This window comes from Poecilia reticulata, chromosome 2 (assembly GCF_904066995.2).
Source record: "Poecilia reticulata chromosome 2, P_reticulata-male-v2, whole genome shotgun sequence".
Taxonomy (NCBI): domain Eukaryota; kingdom Metazoa; phylum Chordata; class Actinopteri; order Cyprinodontiformes; family Poeciliidae; genus Poecilia; species Poecilia reticulata.
Window position 1 is genome coordinate 36792833 of NC_088831.1, and position 20615 is coordinate 36813447.

The window sequence follows — 20615 nt, forward strand, 5'->3', positions numbered from 1 at the left end:
ATCCCCAGTTTTATTTGACATAAAAATGTCACATTTTTTCTAATCCTCTGTCCTGAGCAGGCCGGTTCTGTCAGATCCGACATTCTCCTGATGTCTGGGTTGGGTTAAAAACGGGGAAAAAAATGTTGCGACCTTAATTACAGCTTCAGTTATTTCGAGGGTCTATGTGCACTACCCTTAGGCATGCTGTAAAACCACATAACTACAGAGCAGCAAGGTTTTAATTGTAAGTCATTATTTTGTACTTCATTTTACGCTGAGTCCCAGGACTTTCTCCTCCCTCGTGGGCAAACAGTCTCAAAGTCGACTGGCAATGTAAAACTATCTATCTATATATATATAATATATGTTTTTTATTTTATTTTTGTTCACTTGGATGGCACTGAAACAAAACTGGTCAGATTGTGGAACATATTTTACATTTTAGAGGTTTTACTCGAATTGCTTGTCCCGGAAGTTATTGCGATAAACGATGATATTGTTTTATTGGAATTATTTTCTAGTATTGGTACTGGGATAAAAATGCAAGAACACATTTTTAAAGATAAATAAACTTTAAATTATAATGAACATTTAATACTGGAACGTTATAAAGAACAAATAAAATTAATTATGAACAAAATTGTCCTTCAAGAAAGGGATAGTTGAAACCAAAGCATCAGACTGAATACTTTTCTCATCCAATTTTTGTAAAAAGAGAGAAAAACGATAATCATGCAACCAGAAATTAGTTATCTTGTTTTAATTTATCTCAGATTAATTAATTTATTGCTTATTTCCACAGGTATATGGATGAGTAGTAAAAAAATGACACCACAAACTGAAGTGACGTCTGGACTTTGAGACAGATTTAGTTTTTTTTTAATCTAAACTTTAATAGTTTTTGTATTTACCATATTTGACATTTATAAAATCTGTTATAACAGAGGAATATTCACATCATCGTAAGACTTGTATACAACATGTATGCTCTGTGCTCCCTCTCTGGGATGGTCCATTTCCATTTCTGTCGGAAACGAGATGAAATTTCTCCCACTGAAATCCAGACAGAAGCTTGCATCACCTCCATCTTACACGCTTTTTTCCCCCTTCAGGCTTCAGCTTAGAAATATTTGGTTGACAAAAAAGAAAAAAAAGGCAGATATTACAAACTGTGGCCAGTTGGAATATGTGGGTTTTACTCATAATGTACTAAGCAAATACAAGCGCGATGCCATGGAGAAAAGATCCCAGAAATGAAGGACAGGATCTCTGAAAAAGAGGTTGAGGAATCCCAGAAATGAGAGCAGCATGTTGGGAAGCGACAAAGGTATCTTTGTGTCATACACACAGAGTTATAGAGTTAAAAAAAGTACTTTTTTTTCAGGTATGTGTACCTTACTTTGAGTAAGTTAAGTTTTACTTTTACTCCCTATCTGCACTTTCTACTTTATGAGAAAAAAATCCACCTCTCACACAAAAAGTGTCGGTAATTCACCATTCAGTTGGATCCAATCAAAGCAAAGCAGCAGAAGAAGAAAAACAAAATGGAGGCTTCAACCTGAGTAACATCGCAAACAGGAACACATTCAGAGACGCAAAACATTCCCCATCTGCAGCCTTGTTTTAAAAAAATCCTTCTATGTTGTTGGATCAATTAACGATTAGTAACAAATTCGCTGTGTTTTGTGCAAAATAAATGATCCTGATGGAGATTTGGTTTGAAGAAAAACTAGAATGTATACGTTTTTTTTATTTCTATGTAAACAGCATATTGTGAGCAAAAGTTAAAAAAAAATTATGACTAGTATTTTGTATGACTAGGACGTTTTTACTATTTTAGACTTATTGAAACTCTTAGTTTTGTACATTTCAAAACTTCAACCCGTACTTTTACTTTTACTAGAGCACGTGTGTCAAACTCGAATACAGCAAATATTCTCAAATTAGACCCACAAACAATAATAAAATTCTGGAGGGACTGAAAAGATGGTAAATATTATTTAATTTTAAGAATTCGTTGATATTTTAACAGCTTGTGAACGGGTTTTATCCGTTCACATTCTGGCACAACCGGCTCTTTAAGAGTAGGCTATTCATAGTCTTCATTTGGCCCAAAATGAAAATGAGTTCGATACCGCTTTACTTTACTTCATACAAGTCTCTGTTTATAACTTTAACTTGAAAGAGAATCCAGAAACAAAATCACTAAGGATTTATTTTATTACGATTTTTTTTTTACCATGTGTAACAGGGTTTTACCTTAACAATATTATAAATGTGATGTTTGTCAGAATTTAATCTATTTTGTTTGGTCAATAAGTTGTTTCTCCTGATATTTATTGGTGTATTAAGTTCTGTTGCGGTTGGTGGTTACCATAGCAACCAGTAACTGACAGATCCGCCTCTTTTTTTCTGTTGCCGTCGGTAACTGTGGTATGTATCTGTTTTCTTTACAAGTAATACATTTTAACATATATTTTAGAAAAAAGCAATCATATGCAGTGTTTTATGAGTAACTTTGCTATGTTTTGTATATGGTTTTAACTGGTATCGTTATTAATATTGTGCATTTTAGCTATGTTTAATTTTACAACTACTGCTAACTAATGCTAACTGCTCACCTTGAGCTATTGTTTTGTAATTTGCTTAGGGTCATTTATTATATTTTATGTGTAGGGCCAGAAGCTGCTGGACGGATGTTAACCACCAACTTGATTTCCTCTTTTGTTAGAATAAATACCGTGAACCTGAAGTCAAGCTACTGGACCTGAGACGAACATAGACGGTTACACATGAACTCAAAAAACTGCATGTAGGTAATCCTCCAGGTCTGTATTCCGCTCAGCACACCAGCTCCTGTGTGATTTCTCAGAGGATGACTACAATTATTGATGACAGAGGAGAAGATTGCTATGCATGGCCTGTACAGGATGCCATCAGAGACGGTGATTGGGAACCTTTTGAAAATGTCAAAGTGACACATGATTATGAATATTAAACATCCATGTATGGCGCATGGTTACTTGAAAGGGGGAGGGAAATCAACAGTCGGAGGCCGGGATCTCATTGCGAACCGTTGAAATATGGCAGAACAGCAGCGACTGAATATATCAAGTAGATTAACAAAAGCGTCATTTGTTAACGCCAAAGGGCATATATCATCATTTTTAATTTTTTTTTCTTTTTATTTATGTTCAGGCTTGTATCTCACAATATTTTTTATAATAGACCCAAAAGTTGCCAAAAACTGTTGACATAACATTTGGAGTGCTTAATTCAGACATCAGGACTTAATGCTAAAGCAGCAACAATAATTGCTGTGAGAAAGAGCATCTAGCAAACTGGCACCTTGTGAGGAGTTTAAAAGCTCTCTTATGATCCTAGTCAATGCAACAGACGCTGTACTTTAATGGAACAATTCTGACACAATTTTGATTAATAAAATTTGTGCTCCGATTCTGACCAGCATTATTACTTTGATCTGAACATATGTACAGATCAAAGTAATAACGTAATAAATACATTTCAACAACTTTGGAATATTAAAAAAATTGTTTTACAGGTTTTAAAGTGAAGAAAGGGTGGAACTTGAAATTCTGTCAAATCTCCAAAGTTTGTGTCATTTCCGGTGCGGATAGGTACACTTTTTTCTTGTATTCATTATACACAGTTTTTTTGGTTTTTTAAAGTATGGAGGACCAATCCTGCCATTATTAAGAATGAATGAAAAATAAATCACTAATTAAAATAATTATAGTACCAAAAAACAACTTGACAAATAAGTGTGCAATTAAATGTAACAAAAATAATAATGAAAAAAGAGATTTATTCACCAATTACTAATTTCTGCAGTACTTTTTGGCAATTATTTCTAATGAGTCATTTATTTCTGTATTTAATCTTAAATATGGCAGGATTGAACCTCTATATATTTTTTAAAACTCTTCTTATTTATGTATGTTTTATGCCTTTCATATTTTTAGATTTTTGTTTTTTAAATATACTTAAATCACACAGTGAGAAAATATTCATCAGGATTTATGCAACAATTTCACTATATCTAGATAAAATAATATTAATAACATTTAGTCTCGTGTTTTGCAGTAGTGGATTAGCAGCTACTGCATTTGGCCCAATGTGTTGATAGATGGCCACTTTAATAAAAACAAAGCACAGCCATAAATCGAGAACAATTATTTCTTGAATTATTAATCAACGATGAGCTAACTGTGCAACAGACAGAAGGAGCTGCTCAGTCATTTATTTATTCATTTATTCAGAGGCGCAGTGATTAGAGCAGAACACTAAATTATGTGTTAGCTTGTTTTTTTCATCACTAACCGATAGTTAAAGGTAACCTCTGTGCAGTTGTGTCCATTGCAGGAAGCAGCAAAACAAAACATGGAGCCTTCCTGATCTGACATTTTTTAGAAAAACTGGAGCAAAATTTGTGCTTTGTGCAGAACGAGGGTTAAGATTCTTGTAATGTAAACAAACAACAAAAAATCTCCAACAAAACTGTTTGCTGGGATTGACAAAAAAAATAAGGTAATACCCTTTGTATTCTTTAGTTTTCCTTTTTTATCACATTTAAGCCACAACCACGTACTTACTGGGATTTTATGTGACAGCCTGTCGCTGCAAAATGAAAGTAAAGTATTTAAATTTAAACAGTTTATAGTGCCTTCATATTTACTACTGTCAACTCTTATTATCCTAAATAAAATCCATTTCAACCAGTTGCTCTCAAAAGTTACCTAGTCAGTAAATAGAGCACGTTTTATTTTTTGTTTTACTCCTCCTACTCTTCAATGAATATTAGTGAACAGTTTTATGCAGAGCAGCCATAAAGTTGTGGAGAAACCTGAAACAGGGTTAGGATTTAAAATAAAGTCTTAATGGCACCTACTGCCGTTTTATTTCACAATCAAGTAACTATGTAATCCTCAGTTATTATAGAAATCTTGTAAAAATCTATTGAGTTAAAAGAAATTTGACTTTTTAATTTAACGCCTTGAAATTGGGTCTCTGTTTCTTTAAGAAACTCCACCTCCAGGAAGTCATCACCGCTTCTCTGTTAACCCTTTAATTATGTTTTTACCAGCGTTTCACTAAGAAGTGGCTCAGATAATGAGGCTACTACTGTATTTGCTAATTGTTGCTAGCTAGTCTGAAGGAGCTGCTGTGTAAGGCAGAAGCCTGAAGAACTGGAAGCCGTAGCTCTGAGGAGGAGCTGCGCCTCGAAGGCGGGGCTAGGTCCAACCAGTGGTTCCCATGGAAAGTAAAAGATTTCTCAAACATACATGAAAGAGTCAAAGCAAAACACAAGGTATGTTTTTGAACAGGGAATAACATTATAACATGATGTAAAGCTAAAATCTGCCCCTTTAAATTAAATTTGACTTTGTAGTTTGACGCCTTGAAATTAGGCCTCTGTCTCTTTAAGAAGCTCCTGGTCTTTCCCACGCTCTGCCTTCACAAGAATGTTTCTCGTTACGCCGTTTAAAGCTGTTGTTAGGAGTTAGACTGTGGCAGCATCATGCTGTGGGAATTGTTTTGAACAGCAGGTACTGGGAACCTGGTGAGGGCTGGTGGAAAATAGACTGAACTTAAATTTAAAGCAAATTTTAAAATATGAAACTTAAAATTCAATCTGATTGAGTCGGAGGAAAAGAATAGGCAAAGATTTCATTTTTGAGATGTGACTCAGACTTTATTTTGAGATTATCTCTGAAAAACAAAGTGTCTTTAGTCAGAGGCTTTTTTAGATTCACTGTAATACAGACTGCTACAGGAGATGTTTCCTGCCTACAGCCATCACCATCAACAGAGACTCTGAATAATCTGAAGCTACAGCAGCATTTAGTTTCCCTTTGGAATCAAAAAGTTATTTTTGAATTTGAGACATACTTCAACATATTTGCAACTGTATTCCAGTATTTATTTGTGATACATTGTAAAAACAATGCATCATTTTGCTCCTACTTTTCAATACAGTACACTGTGCTGGTCTGTCATATAAAATCCCAGTGAAATACGTTAATATTTGTTGTTTTAATGAGACAAAATGTGACTAAATTCAAGGTGCATGAAAAGTTTTGAACCAGGCAGCTTGGAAAATAAAACCAGCAGAACATCAGAAACAGCGACGGTAACAGAATAAAAAGATTGAACTGCTAACTGTGTGGTCCCTGAATGTGTTAAAAATAAAAGAAGGAACCTCAGACAAAATTTTTAAAAGCTCTCGCCGTGTGAATTTGGGGATTTTCCTGCAGCGGAAAAAGCCGTTAGTGACTAGACTGGCCTTGTACGATAGTGGAAAATATGAACATGAGGGAATCAGAGTAAAAGTTTTCATTATTAATTTCCATTACTGCTCCTCTAACTTGTGCTCTTAAAATTTACCGTGTCCTTGTCACGTATTTTCACGCCTAACCCAAAAAGACTGCTCCGTCGTCTGCAGCCGTGTTTGTGTGGCAGAAGTTTTTGCCTGGATTTCGTAGATAAAAACCTACAAACCAAAATAATGCCGGTCTAGTTTTCCCACTAACTTCTCTGATTCTAATCCACTAATTTTACAGGATCAGCTTAGCGGAGCTGTGTCACCTTAATGTGCTCAGTCATGTGTGCAAAAATGTTAAAGTATGCATGCAAACACACACGCGCACACACACACACACACACACACACGATAATGCCAGGTTCACACAGTAATAAGCTGCTGTGCTTCTTGCAGTCGCTGCGGCCCACATCTGAAGGAGATGACTTGGCAAAAGAGGTAAGATTCTGTCTCTTATTGCTTATGTCAGCTGAAAGTTGTGTTATTAACCAGAATGAAGGGTTGGATGGAGGGAATAAAAAGAGAAATCAGAGGAATAATTCAAGTACAGCCGTTTTACAGCTAAAAACATAAACAGCTTCTGATCCCATTGCAAAGATTTGTGTGGAAATATAAAAAAACGGGGAAAATATACAGCAAAAGTATTCGCAGCCCTTGAAGTTATTGCCACACTAAAGCCACACAGTAATGATTTCACTGGGATTTTACCTGCAACATCGACACAAAGTAAAGCCCGACTTTGAAAAGAAGTTAAAATGACGCTGGATTTCAAAACTTCAGATTAAAACCTCCTCTGTTTGTATTCAGCCCCTTTAATTTGATGCAAATTACTAAGTTAAAACATGCAAACAATTGCTGTCAACCAACCAGGTTTTAATAGATCAAATGAGAGGTCCGTGGGCCAAATCTGGCCCGCCAACGCTATTTACGTGGCTTATTTACGTGGCTTATTGGTTTTCATTTGAATCATGCTAAATTACATTAAGGTAAAAAATGGCTGCCATTATTCTATTTTAGGGTATTCACAAACTGTTAAAAATACCAATTCATTCTTAAAATTAAATAATATTATACATCTTTTCATCCTTCCAGGATTTTATGATTGTTTTGGGAATTTTTAAAATAAAAATCAAAGTGTTTGTGGTACTAATTTGGAAATATTTGCACTTATGTCAGTAAATGAGACTTTTTATTACTTGGTGTATAGATCATGGATTATAATCAGACATCAAGACATGGCTGTGGCAGCTGTTTAGTACAAGTAAGTAAATTTTTGACAACATTTGCAAAAAATCAGCAATAACTCCCAGTTATGTGTCGGTGCAAAAAAGTTCAAGGATTTGTTGATTTTGCGTGAATTTCCACAATAATTCACAAGAAACTGGAAGGACTGATTGATACAATTTGACAGTAAACAGATAAAACCTGCATTGATTTGACTGATAAAATAATATTTAAGAACATCTTGTAGTTAGTCTAGAATTTAGAGGGCCACATAAAAAGCTATGGCGGGCCGGATTTGGCCCATGGGCCTCGAGTTTGTTACATGTGTCCTAGAGGTTTGTTAGGGAATATTAATGAAGACAGCAGACAGGACAGGGATACATTTATAACAAAGTTTAAAGGAGTATCTCAAGTTTTACCACTGCAGAAAACCTCAATCAATCCTCTGAAAATGGAAAGAGAAACACACTGCAGGACGGCAGCATTGCCACACAGCGGTGGCAGCATCATGCTGTGGAGCTTCTTCCACTGGAAAATGCTCAGATTGATAAGAAAAATTATGCACCATTCTGTGTTGATGTGTCACATAAAATCCAGATTAAATTCATGAATTATGTGGCTCTGATGTGACAAAATATGAACAAGCTCAAGAGCTGCGGATACCTTTGTTGTCCAGTCTTCTCACCTTTGCGGTAATGTTCGGCAGTCAGCGGACAGTATTTGCTACAATCGTGATTTTCATATAAAAAAAACTCCTCTAAAATGTATAAATAATTAAAAGTGATATTACATAAGTTATATAGTAACTAAATATAAACAACAACCATTAAAACAAACCTTGTAGGACTTTGTGGTTTATGTACAGGTACACTGCTACTCTAACACCTTCATCACAAACCGGACAGGATGCTTCATGTGGAAAGATGCTGCTAGCTCCTTTCTCAGCCTAAATAAATCCACTCGCACTTCGGATGGTTCAACACCAACAAGGTTTGCTTACTGTTATCTTGTATACAATACAGAACAGACAGATAATAGTACTTTGTTAAATAATTACATAATTTATCAAGTGTAATGATTTGATACAGCTTCATGAAGTCAGAGTAGATTCAGGAACACAGACGTAGTAATATTATTAACAATTAAAAATAGATGCCAACAGAATAAATAAATCCTTTTTAAAGTGCATTTATCCTCTTATCCCTTGTAGTGATCATGTACCAAAGAGTTGGTCGTTGTAGCCTCCGAGAAGTCAAGGCGGCGCTGAGTTAGGTTTGGTTCCCATTCAGATCAAAACGAGAAAAACAGACAAAGAAGAAGAAGAAGAAGAAGAAGAAGCCGTGTCTGAGTTGTGCCTAAACTGTACATACAAGTGGTTTGTTAGCAGCACAAGTTCAGTGTTTTTGACTTTGGCCGTAGCTTTTCACTGGTGAGAGCAAAGAAACAAACGGAGATGCAGAGGAGGAGGAGGAGGAAGAGGGGGGGATCTGTTTTTGTCTCAACACAGATAGTTCCTGTCTTGTTTTGTCACCAGGACTGGAAACAAACGCTGGCTTTAGCAAGCGAAGTCCTCAAATACGCCGTGGTGTCCCGGGCGATGTTGGTGGGGCGCAGGGAGAGGGTGAGAAAGAGGGTGCGGGTGAGGATGAGGATGAGGGACGTGGTGGTTCGGGAGAATCGTGTTGGCGTACGCCCCCTCTGGGTGACTCCGTGTCGTGTCATTGGGCTCCTGTTGGAGGCAGACAAAACAAAGTCAAGACCAGGATCAAATATTGAATAAAAACAAATAAATCAGTTCATATTTCACAAACTTTTTGTTTTCATCTTTCCAGTGTTTGGGATGTAAATGTTATGGCTGAAAACTGAACAAAAAGCTGTGATTAGCCTAGCCTAGACGAACAAAACCCCCCTGCTTTAAAGTGTCATTTGTCTGTTATAAACGACCTGCTTTAGAAACCGTAGAAATGCAGCAGCCAGTGCGATACTCCTCCTTCACCTCTGTGTGACTCCTGGGGGCCTCCCCCGAAACTCCTCCGAAGGAGGAGGCCCGCCTCTGACTCTGAAGCACCGCTGGAGTCCACAGCTGTTTAGCCAATTCACTCACCATCTGTCACAGTTACTATATGCAAAGCAGGCGTCGACTCACTCCGGCTTAGATTCAACATGAGAAGTCTATTGTTTAGAAAATAAGCAACCTCAGAATTAAGTTGTGCAATAATGAATTTGAGCTCCAGGGGAGGTTGTGTTTTGCAAAGTGGTTAAAAAGTAATTAGGAGCATTACACTCCTTATTCTCATGTGGTGGAAAAATATTAATTTGCTTCTCTATTACTTATCCAGTTGCTGTTTTCTAATACAGCTGGCTGCAGTGCTGCAGGGTGAGGGTGTAGGATGTACACTCAGCATGAAAACAAGGAAAGAGTAATTTATTACAGAGCAGTTTTTGTTCAGTACCTTTGCTTTCATTTCTTCTAGACCCACTGTGGCAACAGTTGTGGTCGGCTGGGTATTCTTCTTCTCTTCTTTTTGCGGTCTCAGCAGACGCTGTAGCCGATGCTTCATCAGCTGGTTTCACCGAGAGAACGTCAGGCGGGAGAAAAACCAGGAAAGAAATACAGCATTTGGAAGAGAAGAGGAATTCTGTGTAAAATCATTATATTCATATGTAGTTTTGTGCTCAAATGCATTTGCCCCCTTTCAGATTTCTTCTTTCCCTTTCATGTTTCACTCTAAGCCTAAGACCACCGTACCAAATGTCAAGCATGGTGGTGGCAGCGTCATGCTAATGGCTAATTAGCTGCCAGTAGTACTGGTGTATCAAACAAATGAATATGGCTTGTAAAAAGGAGCATTACCAACAAAGTTTAGCTTGAAAATAAATAAGTAACAGTAAATAATCACGATAGACACGTGATCAATATTAATAGATAATATGTCTGACAGAATATTCAATAAGTTCACTGGAATCCAATTCTGGGAAACCTCTCACGTCTAGCTTAGCAAAGTGGGTGACACCAACTAACGCACTCACTCTTTGGTTACCTAGCAACTCACTTATACTCTGGTTACCTAGCAACAACCTGTAGAGTAACTTGCGCAGCAGCAGTTTACGTTTCCGCCAGTGTGACTAATAACTGCTAAAAATAAACAACAACGGTGGGAAACAAAAACTGAAACAGACAGTATTTCAGACATTAAAAACAAAAAAAACTAATCAATAATTATTGATCTTGACAGATATGAAACACACATAGTGTCACATGTTTTTTTTTTTTACCCATATTAAGTCTAAAGTTTTCAGCTTTCCCTTCATACCAATAGCTAGCCAGCTGGGGTCAGTTGCGTGTTCCAACAAACTGATGGCTTAAATAAATGACTAAAAAACAACATCACACGCGCGCTTTAATAAGTTTCTATAAACGTCTGCACTGGAACCAGAATGTAGATTCACAGAATCAGCGTTTTGTCTGGATTAAAGTCAACAATATATTTAGTAACAAGCTCTTGGTTTTCGCTTCAAATCCAGCAACTTGAAGACTGTACCTCATAGATGTAGTCCAGTATTTCTAAGACTGTCAGGATGCTGGCGCCGATGAATAAACCCATTTGTCCTCCAATGTCACCTGAAACACAGAACATCAATGTTTAAGAAAAACAGTAACAGTGACAGTCAGAGTGTTTGTGTTTTCTGTAAGTCTTTACAAAATTGAGCTACAGTTTTGAAAAGACAGCTTATAAATCAATTTTGAAAGAGAGGATTTCTTACCTAATAATCCTGCGACATCGTATGCTTTCTTTTGCTCAATTGTTTCATAGTTCAGTGCTTCGAAGAAAATATCTAACACCAAGAAATTGTCTCTGTAAAAAGAAAAGAAAGAGACGGAAAACAGCAATTCAGAAAACATCTGTTCTTTCCCTGTTATTCACTTCAAATAGACCTCATTTAAAATAAATTCACCAAGTCATCTTTCTGGTCACGTTAACACAGGATAGGATAACGAGGCCTACAGTGTTTTGAATAGATCTAACCAGTGATTGTGAGATAATGAGGTCTTTCAGGGTTTTACGGAGATGAGCGGGACGTGCACCAACAGCATGCTTAGTCACTCACATCCTCTGGTCTCTCTGGAGTTTGTAGAGTCTCGTAATATTAAATGTTGTGAATCTTCATGGGTTCTGTGGTTTAGCCACGTTGATCCGCTCTTATATCCCATTGATTAGACACTGAGAGGCGTTACAGGTTCCCCCTGCACTGAATTGGCTTTAAATATTAGCAAGTGCTCCATAGAGCAACTTGCTTGATGTTCCTTGAACTTTTCCACCTTTGTCATTTTATTACAATAAAAATCTATGTATTTCATTGGGAGAGATTAACGCAAAGAAGTATAAGTATGTGTTTATGTGTTTTATTCCTCAAGAAAATCTGCAAATGTTTATTTATATAGCTAACTCATAATGAATAGCATCTCAACACACAGATTGGATAAAATATCACTTCTAGTCCAATCTAAAACTAAATTTGATATAAAAGCAGTCAAATTCAGATGACGCTGCCAGGAACCGAATGAAGTATATTCCAAAAAGTATAACCTCTTCAGCTTTGATACACCTGTAAGCTTGAGTGACAACCAATTTTTAATATGGGTTTTTATGACGTCAGATTTTTAGGTTTTAACAGCTTCTGACCGGCTTACAGTCTCTGCTTAGATTCATCCCGAATGTGTTTGATCGGGTTGAGGTCAGGACTCTGTTCCAGGCAAGTTCTTCCAAATCAGACACCTTCATCCATGTATATGCAAACCTTGCTGTGTGCACTGATGCACAGTCTTGTTGGAAAATGAAAGAGGCAAATAGTTAAGAGGTTTTTAATAGAGGTGTGCCGATCGATCGGCCACTGATCATAACCGGCCGATTTCCGTGAAAAAGTGTATGATTGGTGATCGCCGATCATGGTCTCTTGTTGCCGATCACATAAACCGATCACCTGCTTCTCATTTCGCAGCCTGCCTGTGCAGCTGGTCTCCTCTTTTCTTCACACTGCGCAAACGCACAGCAACAAATCCTAAGCGATGTGGAACTATAACGCACTGAGTGAATGGGGAAGTTTGCGTGTTGCGGCGGAAAATTGAAGCAGGTCAAAATGCATCAACACAACGAAGCTAATATGGCATAGAAACAATGCCATACTTGACGGAGTTTGGCTACATCGAGGCTCACTGCAGTTAAAAAAAACATATGGAGGATCAGATAGCAGGTAAAGCAGCGCACAGCTACAAACACTCACCCGGATTAGCATGACGGTCAGAAAGCTAAACAAATAACCCGCAAAATTATTTAAGTCTTCGAACTGCGATGTAAGACGCTGGTTCTGCTCTCGCTGTTGAGCCGCTGCTCCGCGCTACAGCAGCGTAGCAGCTGTCATATTTGACAGACGGAGCGCCGCTTCTGCTCCACCTGGTAGTGACTCTCACACCAAACCTCTGCTTAAAGCTGCAGCATCTAGCCTAAAAAAATACATTTTACATACGTTTTAAAACTTTCGCTGTCCTAACATGAGACAGTTAATCTCTAAAAAAATAATCGATCTCCTCCCTGTTCTGCATAATTACTCCGCTCAGTCAGAAACAGCCACTCAGAACTAGCACTAATCTGCTAGCCGCCATGCTATCAGGAAGTTTTCATTCAGTAACTCTGTATTGTTTATTGTAATGGAACCTGTATTTGCCTTTGAATGTTAAGTTTTATACTTGAATTTTTTGGCAATGTTCAGAGGTTTTATTTTGGCTCTTTGCATTATTTAGCCTCTTCAGAGCCTTCATATGTTATCAGTCTGTTAAAGATAGTATTATTGATAGCAGTACAATTTGCACAATGCCCGTTTTGTTTTTTTCTTGGAAAAAGTTTTTGTCTAAATTAAGGTGAATTCATGGTTCCTTTTTCCACATAATGTAACCGGTAGTGTTTATGATTTAAAAAAATAAAATAAAATAAAATTATGTAATCGGTATCGGTGATCGGCCCTCATGGGTGATCGGAATCGGTATCGGCAGGAAAAAAAACCTGATCGGCACATCTCTAGTTTTTAATATTTCGGGGTCCAAGTACAGAAAAACAGCACAAAACTTTGAACTTTAAACACTGAAGTAAGGTTAAGTGCCATTGTCCTGGTAACTTGTGCATTAGATATTAATGGAGGACATTTTGTACCATCTTGTGCAGAGATAAAATGGAAAACAACCCAAGTCTTTAATGTTTCTTTGGTGTCTGGAAAATGAGAAGTTTCAAAAACCTCCCAATTGCTACAGCACATTCTATGGCCACTGTGCCGTTACCTAGCAACCCTAGCTAAGCCCATTCCATCACTTAGCAACCCAAGCAGAACTCCAGGACATTTGGTCTGCTGGTTTCTATATGCACTGTACAATGGCTGCTGGAAAAAGCAAGTGATTTGTTGTTGATTTACTATTCAGAAGCTACTTGCCACATTCTTGTTGGTTGTGCAGGAGGTGGTTCTTCTGCTTGTCAAAGATGAATGGTTGTATAATTGCGCATCTGTTTGCAGCCATTTTCACATGCTAGTGTAAATGTAGAGTTTGAGGCGCTTATTTGGATTTCGCTTTGTGTTTTTGCATCACATAAAATATCCTGACTTTTTTGGTTGTAACATGACAAACTGAAAAAGTCCCAGGGATATGAATGCTTTATGTTATGAAATTTAAATCTTGATAATCACACCTATAGATGTTATATTTTACAACAGTAAATGAAGCACTGTTTTAGCTCTATTGAAACCAGTCAAATTGCTGTTGAGATGCATGTTTTTCAGTGACAGAAAGACTAACACTGGAAAACAAATACTCCCACTTTATCATAGTAATTACTTCTACTCATATAACACAAAGCAATAAATGTTTATTACCATTAGATTGAATTAAAAAGAGTTCCAATAATCAACATTTGTTTACTGGAACAAACATAAATTGGTGCCTGGATGAAAATCTAATTGATTCTACTTTATATTTATCGTCGTTTGTTAGCACAGGATGGAGGGCATACTTTATGACTCCCTAACTGAACAACACATCGCCGCTTAAAGCAAGCTTGTTTCTGGCTGGTCCTTCTCCGTACCTGATGTAGTCCTCTGACTTGTCATATTTCCTGGAGAGATAGCGAGCCGAGCCCTTGCTGGGGATTTTGACCATGGAGAGCTCTTTACCGTAGCGGGTGAGATTACAGGGCGTCTCACATGGACAGATATCCCCACTGTTCTTCTGTAGCTGGGCTGCAAACACAGTTTCAGCAGACATAAGGTGTGAGTTTAACTTGAATTAAACTTATTTCACAATAAAAATAATCACATAAGTGATTTGCTATGTCTTCAGTCCCTTTCTGTCACGGCATAACATCGACTGCCTTGTTCCAACTGACCCGTCGTCCCCCGGGTTACCGTTACCGTAGCAACTCTGAACAATCCAAATACATAACATGATTCTGGAGCCAAAGAGGTTCATTTTGCGGTAAATATTCCATCCATCCATCGTCTGTACTGGCTTATGCTTGGAGTATTTCTGGAGCTGATCCTTGTTTACAGCCACCTTAAGTCAGTGTACACCTTGATGGTTCATCACATGGACTAAGTCTATTTGAGTAGACTTAAAATAAGACAAAACTAATTTAAAGTCACTTTTCAGCAAGATATAGGAGCTTGTTTTTAAGTATTTCACTTATACCAAGACATTTTTCCCATGTTATAAGTGAAATAATCTGCCAGAGGAGCCAGTAAGGAATTGATGACTTGAAACAAGCTCCTATGTCTTGCTGAAAAGTTACTTGTAAGTTAGTTTTGTTTTATTTTATTTCAAGTGTACCAAGATATTTGCACTAGAAACTGGACTACAAATACTAGGAAAGATTTTGTGTCTTTGCAGGGTGTCTGGTTTATTCTGGCTGAGAAAGGGTGAGAGAGAGAAAGACTTGCTATACATCAAATTTTCTGATATTTAACTATTCTTACTCAGCCTCCGTTTGTCATGAAACATATTGGATTTAGAAATGTTAGCCTTTTGGAAAGCTAACATTTAAGTTTAGGATCTTCTGTAGGAAAACACAGGAGTCCTGTTCTAGTAATGCAACACTATTTGTTTTAAGTGTAAAACATTTAAAACATTTAGAAAAGTCTGCTTTAAGGGTTTCGTCCTTAGCAAAACCTGTTGAATATTGACTATTTAATGCAAATTGCCTCTGCTTCTGGTATAAATAATTAATGGCCCCTCAAGCAGAAAGGTTAGACAAAAAAACATTTTAAAAGCTTTTCTTGTATGGTCTTATCTTAAAGATCCTATATATAAATTGGAATTGATTTCTATGCTTATCTGCAGCACAACGCTTGCAAAAACTGGACATCAGACATTGGCAGAAAACTGATCAGTGCGTCTTCTGGGTTCACAACGAATCAACAGACTACCGCCTAACGGAGAACAGCAGCAGTTGAATTCACAGAAATAACGCCAGAATACATTTTCTCTGACTAAATGAACAAGTAAAGTCTGCAGAAGAAAATGCATATAGTACCTTTTATTCAATTAAGACAAGCATACAGTAAGCGGCTGGCATATTAATACATTAAATACATATTTATGATCTCTAAAACAATGGCACTCCCTTTCCCAGCCTGTCTCTTAAAATTCTGAAAGCATTCAGTTCTGGCTAAAAATGCGCAGAGGAAGCACTGAAAGCAGTAATTATAACTTGATGATTTATGGATTTTACAACTCTAACAATAAGGTTATTTGTATGCAGGAGCATGGAGGCCTACGTCTGTCTGATGTAGGAAGAAAGCAGCTCTACATAAATGCAGAAATTATTTTTTAATACCTCACCTTTGACGGAAGTGGTGGATCCATCTGTTTGATTCAGGAATATGACCCTCATGAATGCGACCCATTCTTGTAAGATATATCTAAGATCTCATTCAGCCACATTTTAAACAGAGTTTCAATTCAGTGAAGGGAGACATAATTAAATTTCTGGCTTATTTGGCTGAGAAATGATAATTGTCCAGCCAAGTCAATAAAATGGGCCCCTTTCACTGGAGTTTCTTTGAAACCAAGGTTCGGATTCGACATCCGCTGAAAGGGGAGGTGAGGTCAGAGTCGAGGCTGATGGGCGCTGGGGAATGAAGCGCAGCTTTAATTTGAAGCGTTCAGTGTGAAAGCAGCACAGCCATCGAGCGCTAAAGTGCCCAAATCACCACGAGGAAAAAGTAATTTTAAAATATCCAGTCTAAGAGAATATGAAAAAACACCCTTATCGTATTTACTGATTGTGTTTTTGGGGTAATGGGAAAAGAAATGAAGGAAGATTGTTTCTTACCGAGAGCTTTGTCAACACAGTTGATTTTACTGGGAGGGCAGATATCTGCAGTTCCTGGAAATAAGAGCAGAATGTGAATTTGATCAATCAGAAACAAAATGCTCAGTGACCCGTGTCTGCTGCAATGAGGCAGCGCGTCTGTGAACAACGCTCCTCTGCAGCTGATCATTCGTCTCCAAACGAAGGCAGCGGGCGCGCTGCACCACGGCCCCTTCTTGGACGTCCATTCTTGATTGCACGGAGAAATGGAGCGTGCTGGCTCCGCCCGCCAGGCATATTTAGGCAGTCTTTAAAAACCAATCAACAAGCCACTTCTTTGCAGACAAACACACACTGCCCAGGTCATTAATGACACGGATTCATCAGCAAGACAATTAATTTGTATTTGAGTGTTTGTCTGGGAGTGAAACACTCATGGGGCTTAATGTTTGTGGAGAAACATTAAAAGGTTTCGACGGACATCTTTGTCTCTAAAAACAGAGCCGCCGTCGTCTGATTTCATATTTTATATATTTTCTACATTTCCAGATGTATTTGAGAGAAGAGGCAAAAAGCCATTCCCTGTCTGCTGTCCACACATCAAGGACAAGAACAACTTAATAGCTTCTTTTTGTGGTGGACACCCAAATACAGAAATAGACGGAGGCACTGAAATATTAATTTTTATCTTGCAAATCTCTAAATAAAACATACAATTTATGGTCTCACTGTTTGAGTCCCAATGTTCATGAATTGTTACTTTTAAAATAAATCTGAGGTTTTTGACAAAAATAAATAAGATAATAATAAGATGATAATAAGATAAACAAAGTGTGTCTGTATACCTTTTTATGTAGAATAATTTATGCTTTTTTAAACGTAAAACAAAATCCAGTGCAACCAGACTCCTTCCACCTGTATGTAATTTAATCTCATTAAAGCATTAATTATGCAAACACACTAACTATAGAAGAGCTGCAGAAATCCACAGTTCAGGCGAGATAATTTGTCAACAAGAAAACTATTAGACTGAAAAAGTCATTAGAAATCCAGATTAAAGTTTGACATAAAGAAGCAAACTAAGTTTTCTGGTGTAAAATCAAACGTTTTGGTGTATGTCAGGCAGAAAACTGAAGTAACCAATCTCTACTGTGAAACATGGTGGTAGCATCATAATGCATTGATGCTTTTCATGTTTTAAAAATGAAATTATAATAATAAAGTTGAAAATCATATATTTTTTCCCAAACGTATCACAATTATGCAATACTTTGTGTTGTATCAAATAAAATTCCCCCAAAATGCAAAATTTGTGGTTGCATCATGGAGAAGTGTGAAAAAAAGGTTATGAGTAAAATTACATAAATAAATTATCTTGGTGTTTTAAAAGTATTTTGAAAATAGAAAATTATGGAAATCACAGCTTTGTTTTTCATTCACATGATTTACTAAACTTTAATACAGAGAGTGCCTAGCAAAATGAGAAAGTTTAGAAAACAAATACCTCTAATATTGAGACAGTGTGAAATTTAAATAACAGAAAAACTCCAGCAAATATTCACATTAGAAGTAAATAATTACAAAACCTTTGCGCTTCATGTTAAAAGCTTTAAATCTGAGGCGCTGCTCATCAGGAAACAGCAGCTCAGAGGAAAAACTAGTGGGAGGAACAGAGTTTATATTATTGAAGGGACAATGTGTCGTCACATCATGGCAGTAAAAAATGTTTGTCCTCATTGTCCTGCGTCACCAGCGGCTTTATGCAACCTGATGGGGTCATTTCTGTTGTTGTTAAACCATTAATCAGAATTATTAATGAGAAGAAACAATAAAACGATAATCATCCTAACCACTGCCACCAGGAATTTCTATTGCATTACTATAAATCAATTCAAAAGGCTCTTATTCTGCATCATTTGTCAGTAAACAGAGCAGTCAGGATTTTAAAACTGAGTGTTTTTACTTAGAAATAAACAAAACTAGGTACGCTGCACTCAAATTACATTTATTTTTAACATATCTGACCTTTACTTAATTAAGGCTGATTAACGTAATCATGCACACATTTAGTTTAATCCACGTCAGCATTAAAACTAACATGCTTGATATGGTGATGAAATGTATGTCAGCAAAGAAGCGGTAAGCGCAGACCGTTGGTTGATGTTGCAAAGCGATGGTTTGTGGTATCTCTGAGGCGTTACTCTCTTCTGACAGTAACTTCTCCTTTACATGACGATTCAAGCCGTTTCCGTAGCTTTTCTTCTGGGCTGCCCCACATGCATTAGTCCTGCCCCATCAAGTGGGGTTGCTCATTACCTGTCAGCTGCTACGACCCTCTGGGGCGCTTTGGAAGAGAAATAACCCTGGCAAGATAATGTCAGCTTAGAGGTTTGGGAGATCTTCAAACTTATCAGAAGCATTATTAATTTTTTTTTCAAACATAGATTGGATCAGAGTCCTTTAACTGAGTTTTCAAGCCTGCAGACAAACCGGCAGAAAAATGAGCACTGCGCCTCAGTGTGAACACTGCAAAAACACAAAATCTTACCACGTATTTTCAAGTGTGAATATCTTAGTCCACTTGAAATAAGACAAAACTAACTTACAAGTAACTTTTCAGCAAGACATAGGAGCTTGTTTTAAGTCAAAGGGGACATTTTGCATGTTTTTGTACTTCCATTTGGGTCTCAACTGTTTCTAAAAACATCCAGAGCACTTAAAAAAAGACCCAGCTGGTTTTTAGCTACAAGTTAATGTTTTTTGGTGTCTGGAAACCGACCCGATTCAAAAACCTCAGTTTCAAAAACAAATTCGCTGGCACCGCCCGTTACCTAGCAACCCCAGAGAAGCCTGGTCCATTACCTAGCAACCCAAACTGAGTTCCAGGACATTTGGAAACAAGAGTTTTGTTGTTGACTTACCATCTAGAAACCAGTTGCTGAATATAGCTGGAGGATTTAAAGTGACAAGACATCTCATTCTCAAAATAGGCAGAACTGACCAGACTTCAATCTTATTATCCAAGAATGATTTTCTATAAAAGCTGTAATGAGTTTTCTGTGGTCCATAAATATATACTACGCTGTTTAAGGCTAGATAACCTCTAATGAAAAAGTACTAGTTCCACTGACAGACTATTTCCCTTATAACTTGGGAAAAATGTCTTGTTATAAGTAAAATAACGTTGCCAGTGGAACTAATACTAAAAACAAACTATATTAAGGAATTATTTATGTAATACTAGGTCTCATAACTTGCATAAAAGTGACTTGTATGTTAATTAGGTCTCATTTCAAGTGGCCTAAGATGCTTCCAACTGAAACTAGACCAAAAACAGTTGGTAAGATTTAGCGTTTTTACAGAGAGCACTCCTCATTGTGTAACATGGTGGTGGCAGAGGTATGCTGAGGCAGCTGCAGGTAGATGGGCAAATGAATGAAGTCCATAGAAGAATAGGTAGAAACATTCCTCAAAAGACTTGCAGCTGTAAAAGCTGGAAAAGGTGTTTATGTAAACTATTGACTTAAAGGAACTAAACAAAAATGCATGCCACACTTTTCAGATTTTCATTTGTGAAAAAGGTTGACATGTTGTCCTCCTTCCACGTCACAATTTGGTGCAATTCTGTGTTAATCTACCAAATAAAGTCTAGATTTTAAGCAATAACATGAAAAGATATTTAAAAAGTTAAGCGTGTGAAAACTTTCTCAGATTTCAGC

The 20615-nt window shown here is 37.2% G+C and overlaps 2 protein-coding genes across 23 annotated transcripts in view; one reads left to right on the forward strand and one right to left on the reverse strand.

Moving 5' to 3' along the window:
* Positions 1–1946: 1946 nt before the first annotated feature.
* The window catches only part of LOC145550840 (uncharacterized), a 36675-nt gene continuing 18006 nt past the window's right edge, over positions 1947–20615 (forward strand). For 2 of the 22 annotated variants that reach the window (XM_081604537.1, XM_081604538.1), the window contains exons 1-4: positions 1947–2415; positions 2714–2927; positions 6719–6760; positions 7530–7583. In XM_081604537.1, coding sequence (XP_081460663.1) covers positions 2874–2927; positions 6719–6760; positions 7530–7583 — 150 coding nt within the window. In that variant the 5' untranslated portion in view covers positions 1947–2415; positions 2714–2873. The other 20 variants (XR_014086619.1, XR_014086612.1, XR_014086611.1 and 17 more) reach the window with 20 other exon arrangements.
* The window catches only part of asic4a (acid-sensing (proton-gated) ion channel family member 4a), a 141623-nt gene continuing 126909 nt past the window's right edge, over positions 5902–20615 (reverse strand). The window contains exons 5-10 of the mRNA XM_081604536.1: positions 16918–16971; positions 14674–14827; positions 11312–11403; positions 11089–11168; positions 10000–10110; positions 5902–9275 (exon numbers count right to left, since the gene is read on the reverse strand). Coding sequence (XP_081460662.1) covers positions 9102–9275; positions 10000–10110; positions 11089–11168; positions 11312–11403; positions 14674–14827; positions 16918–16971 — 665 coding nt within the window. The 3' untranslated portion in view covers positions 5902–9101. The remainder of the gene's footprint in view (positions 9276–9999; positions 10111–11088; positions 11169–11311; positions 11404–14673; positions 14828–16917; positions 16972–20615) is intronic.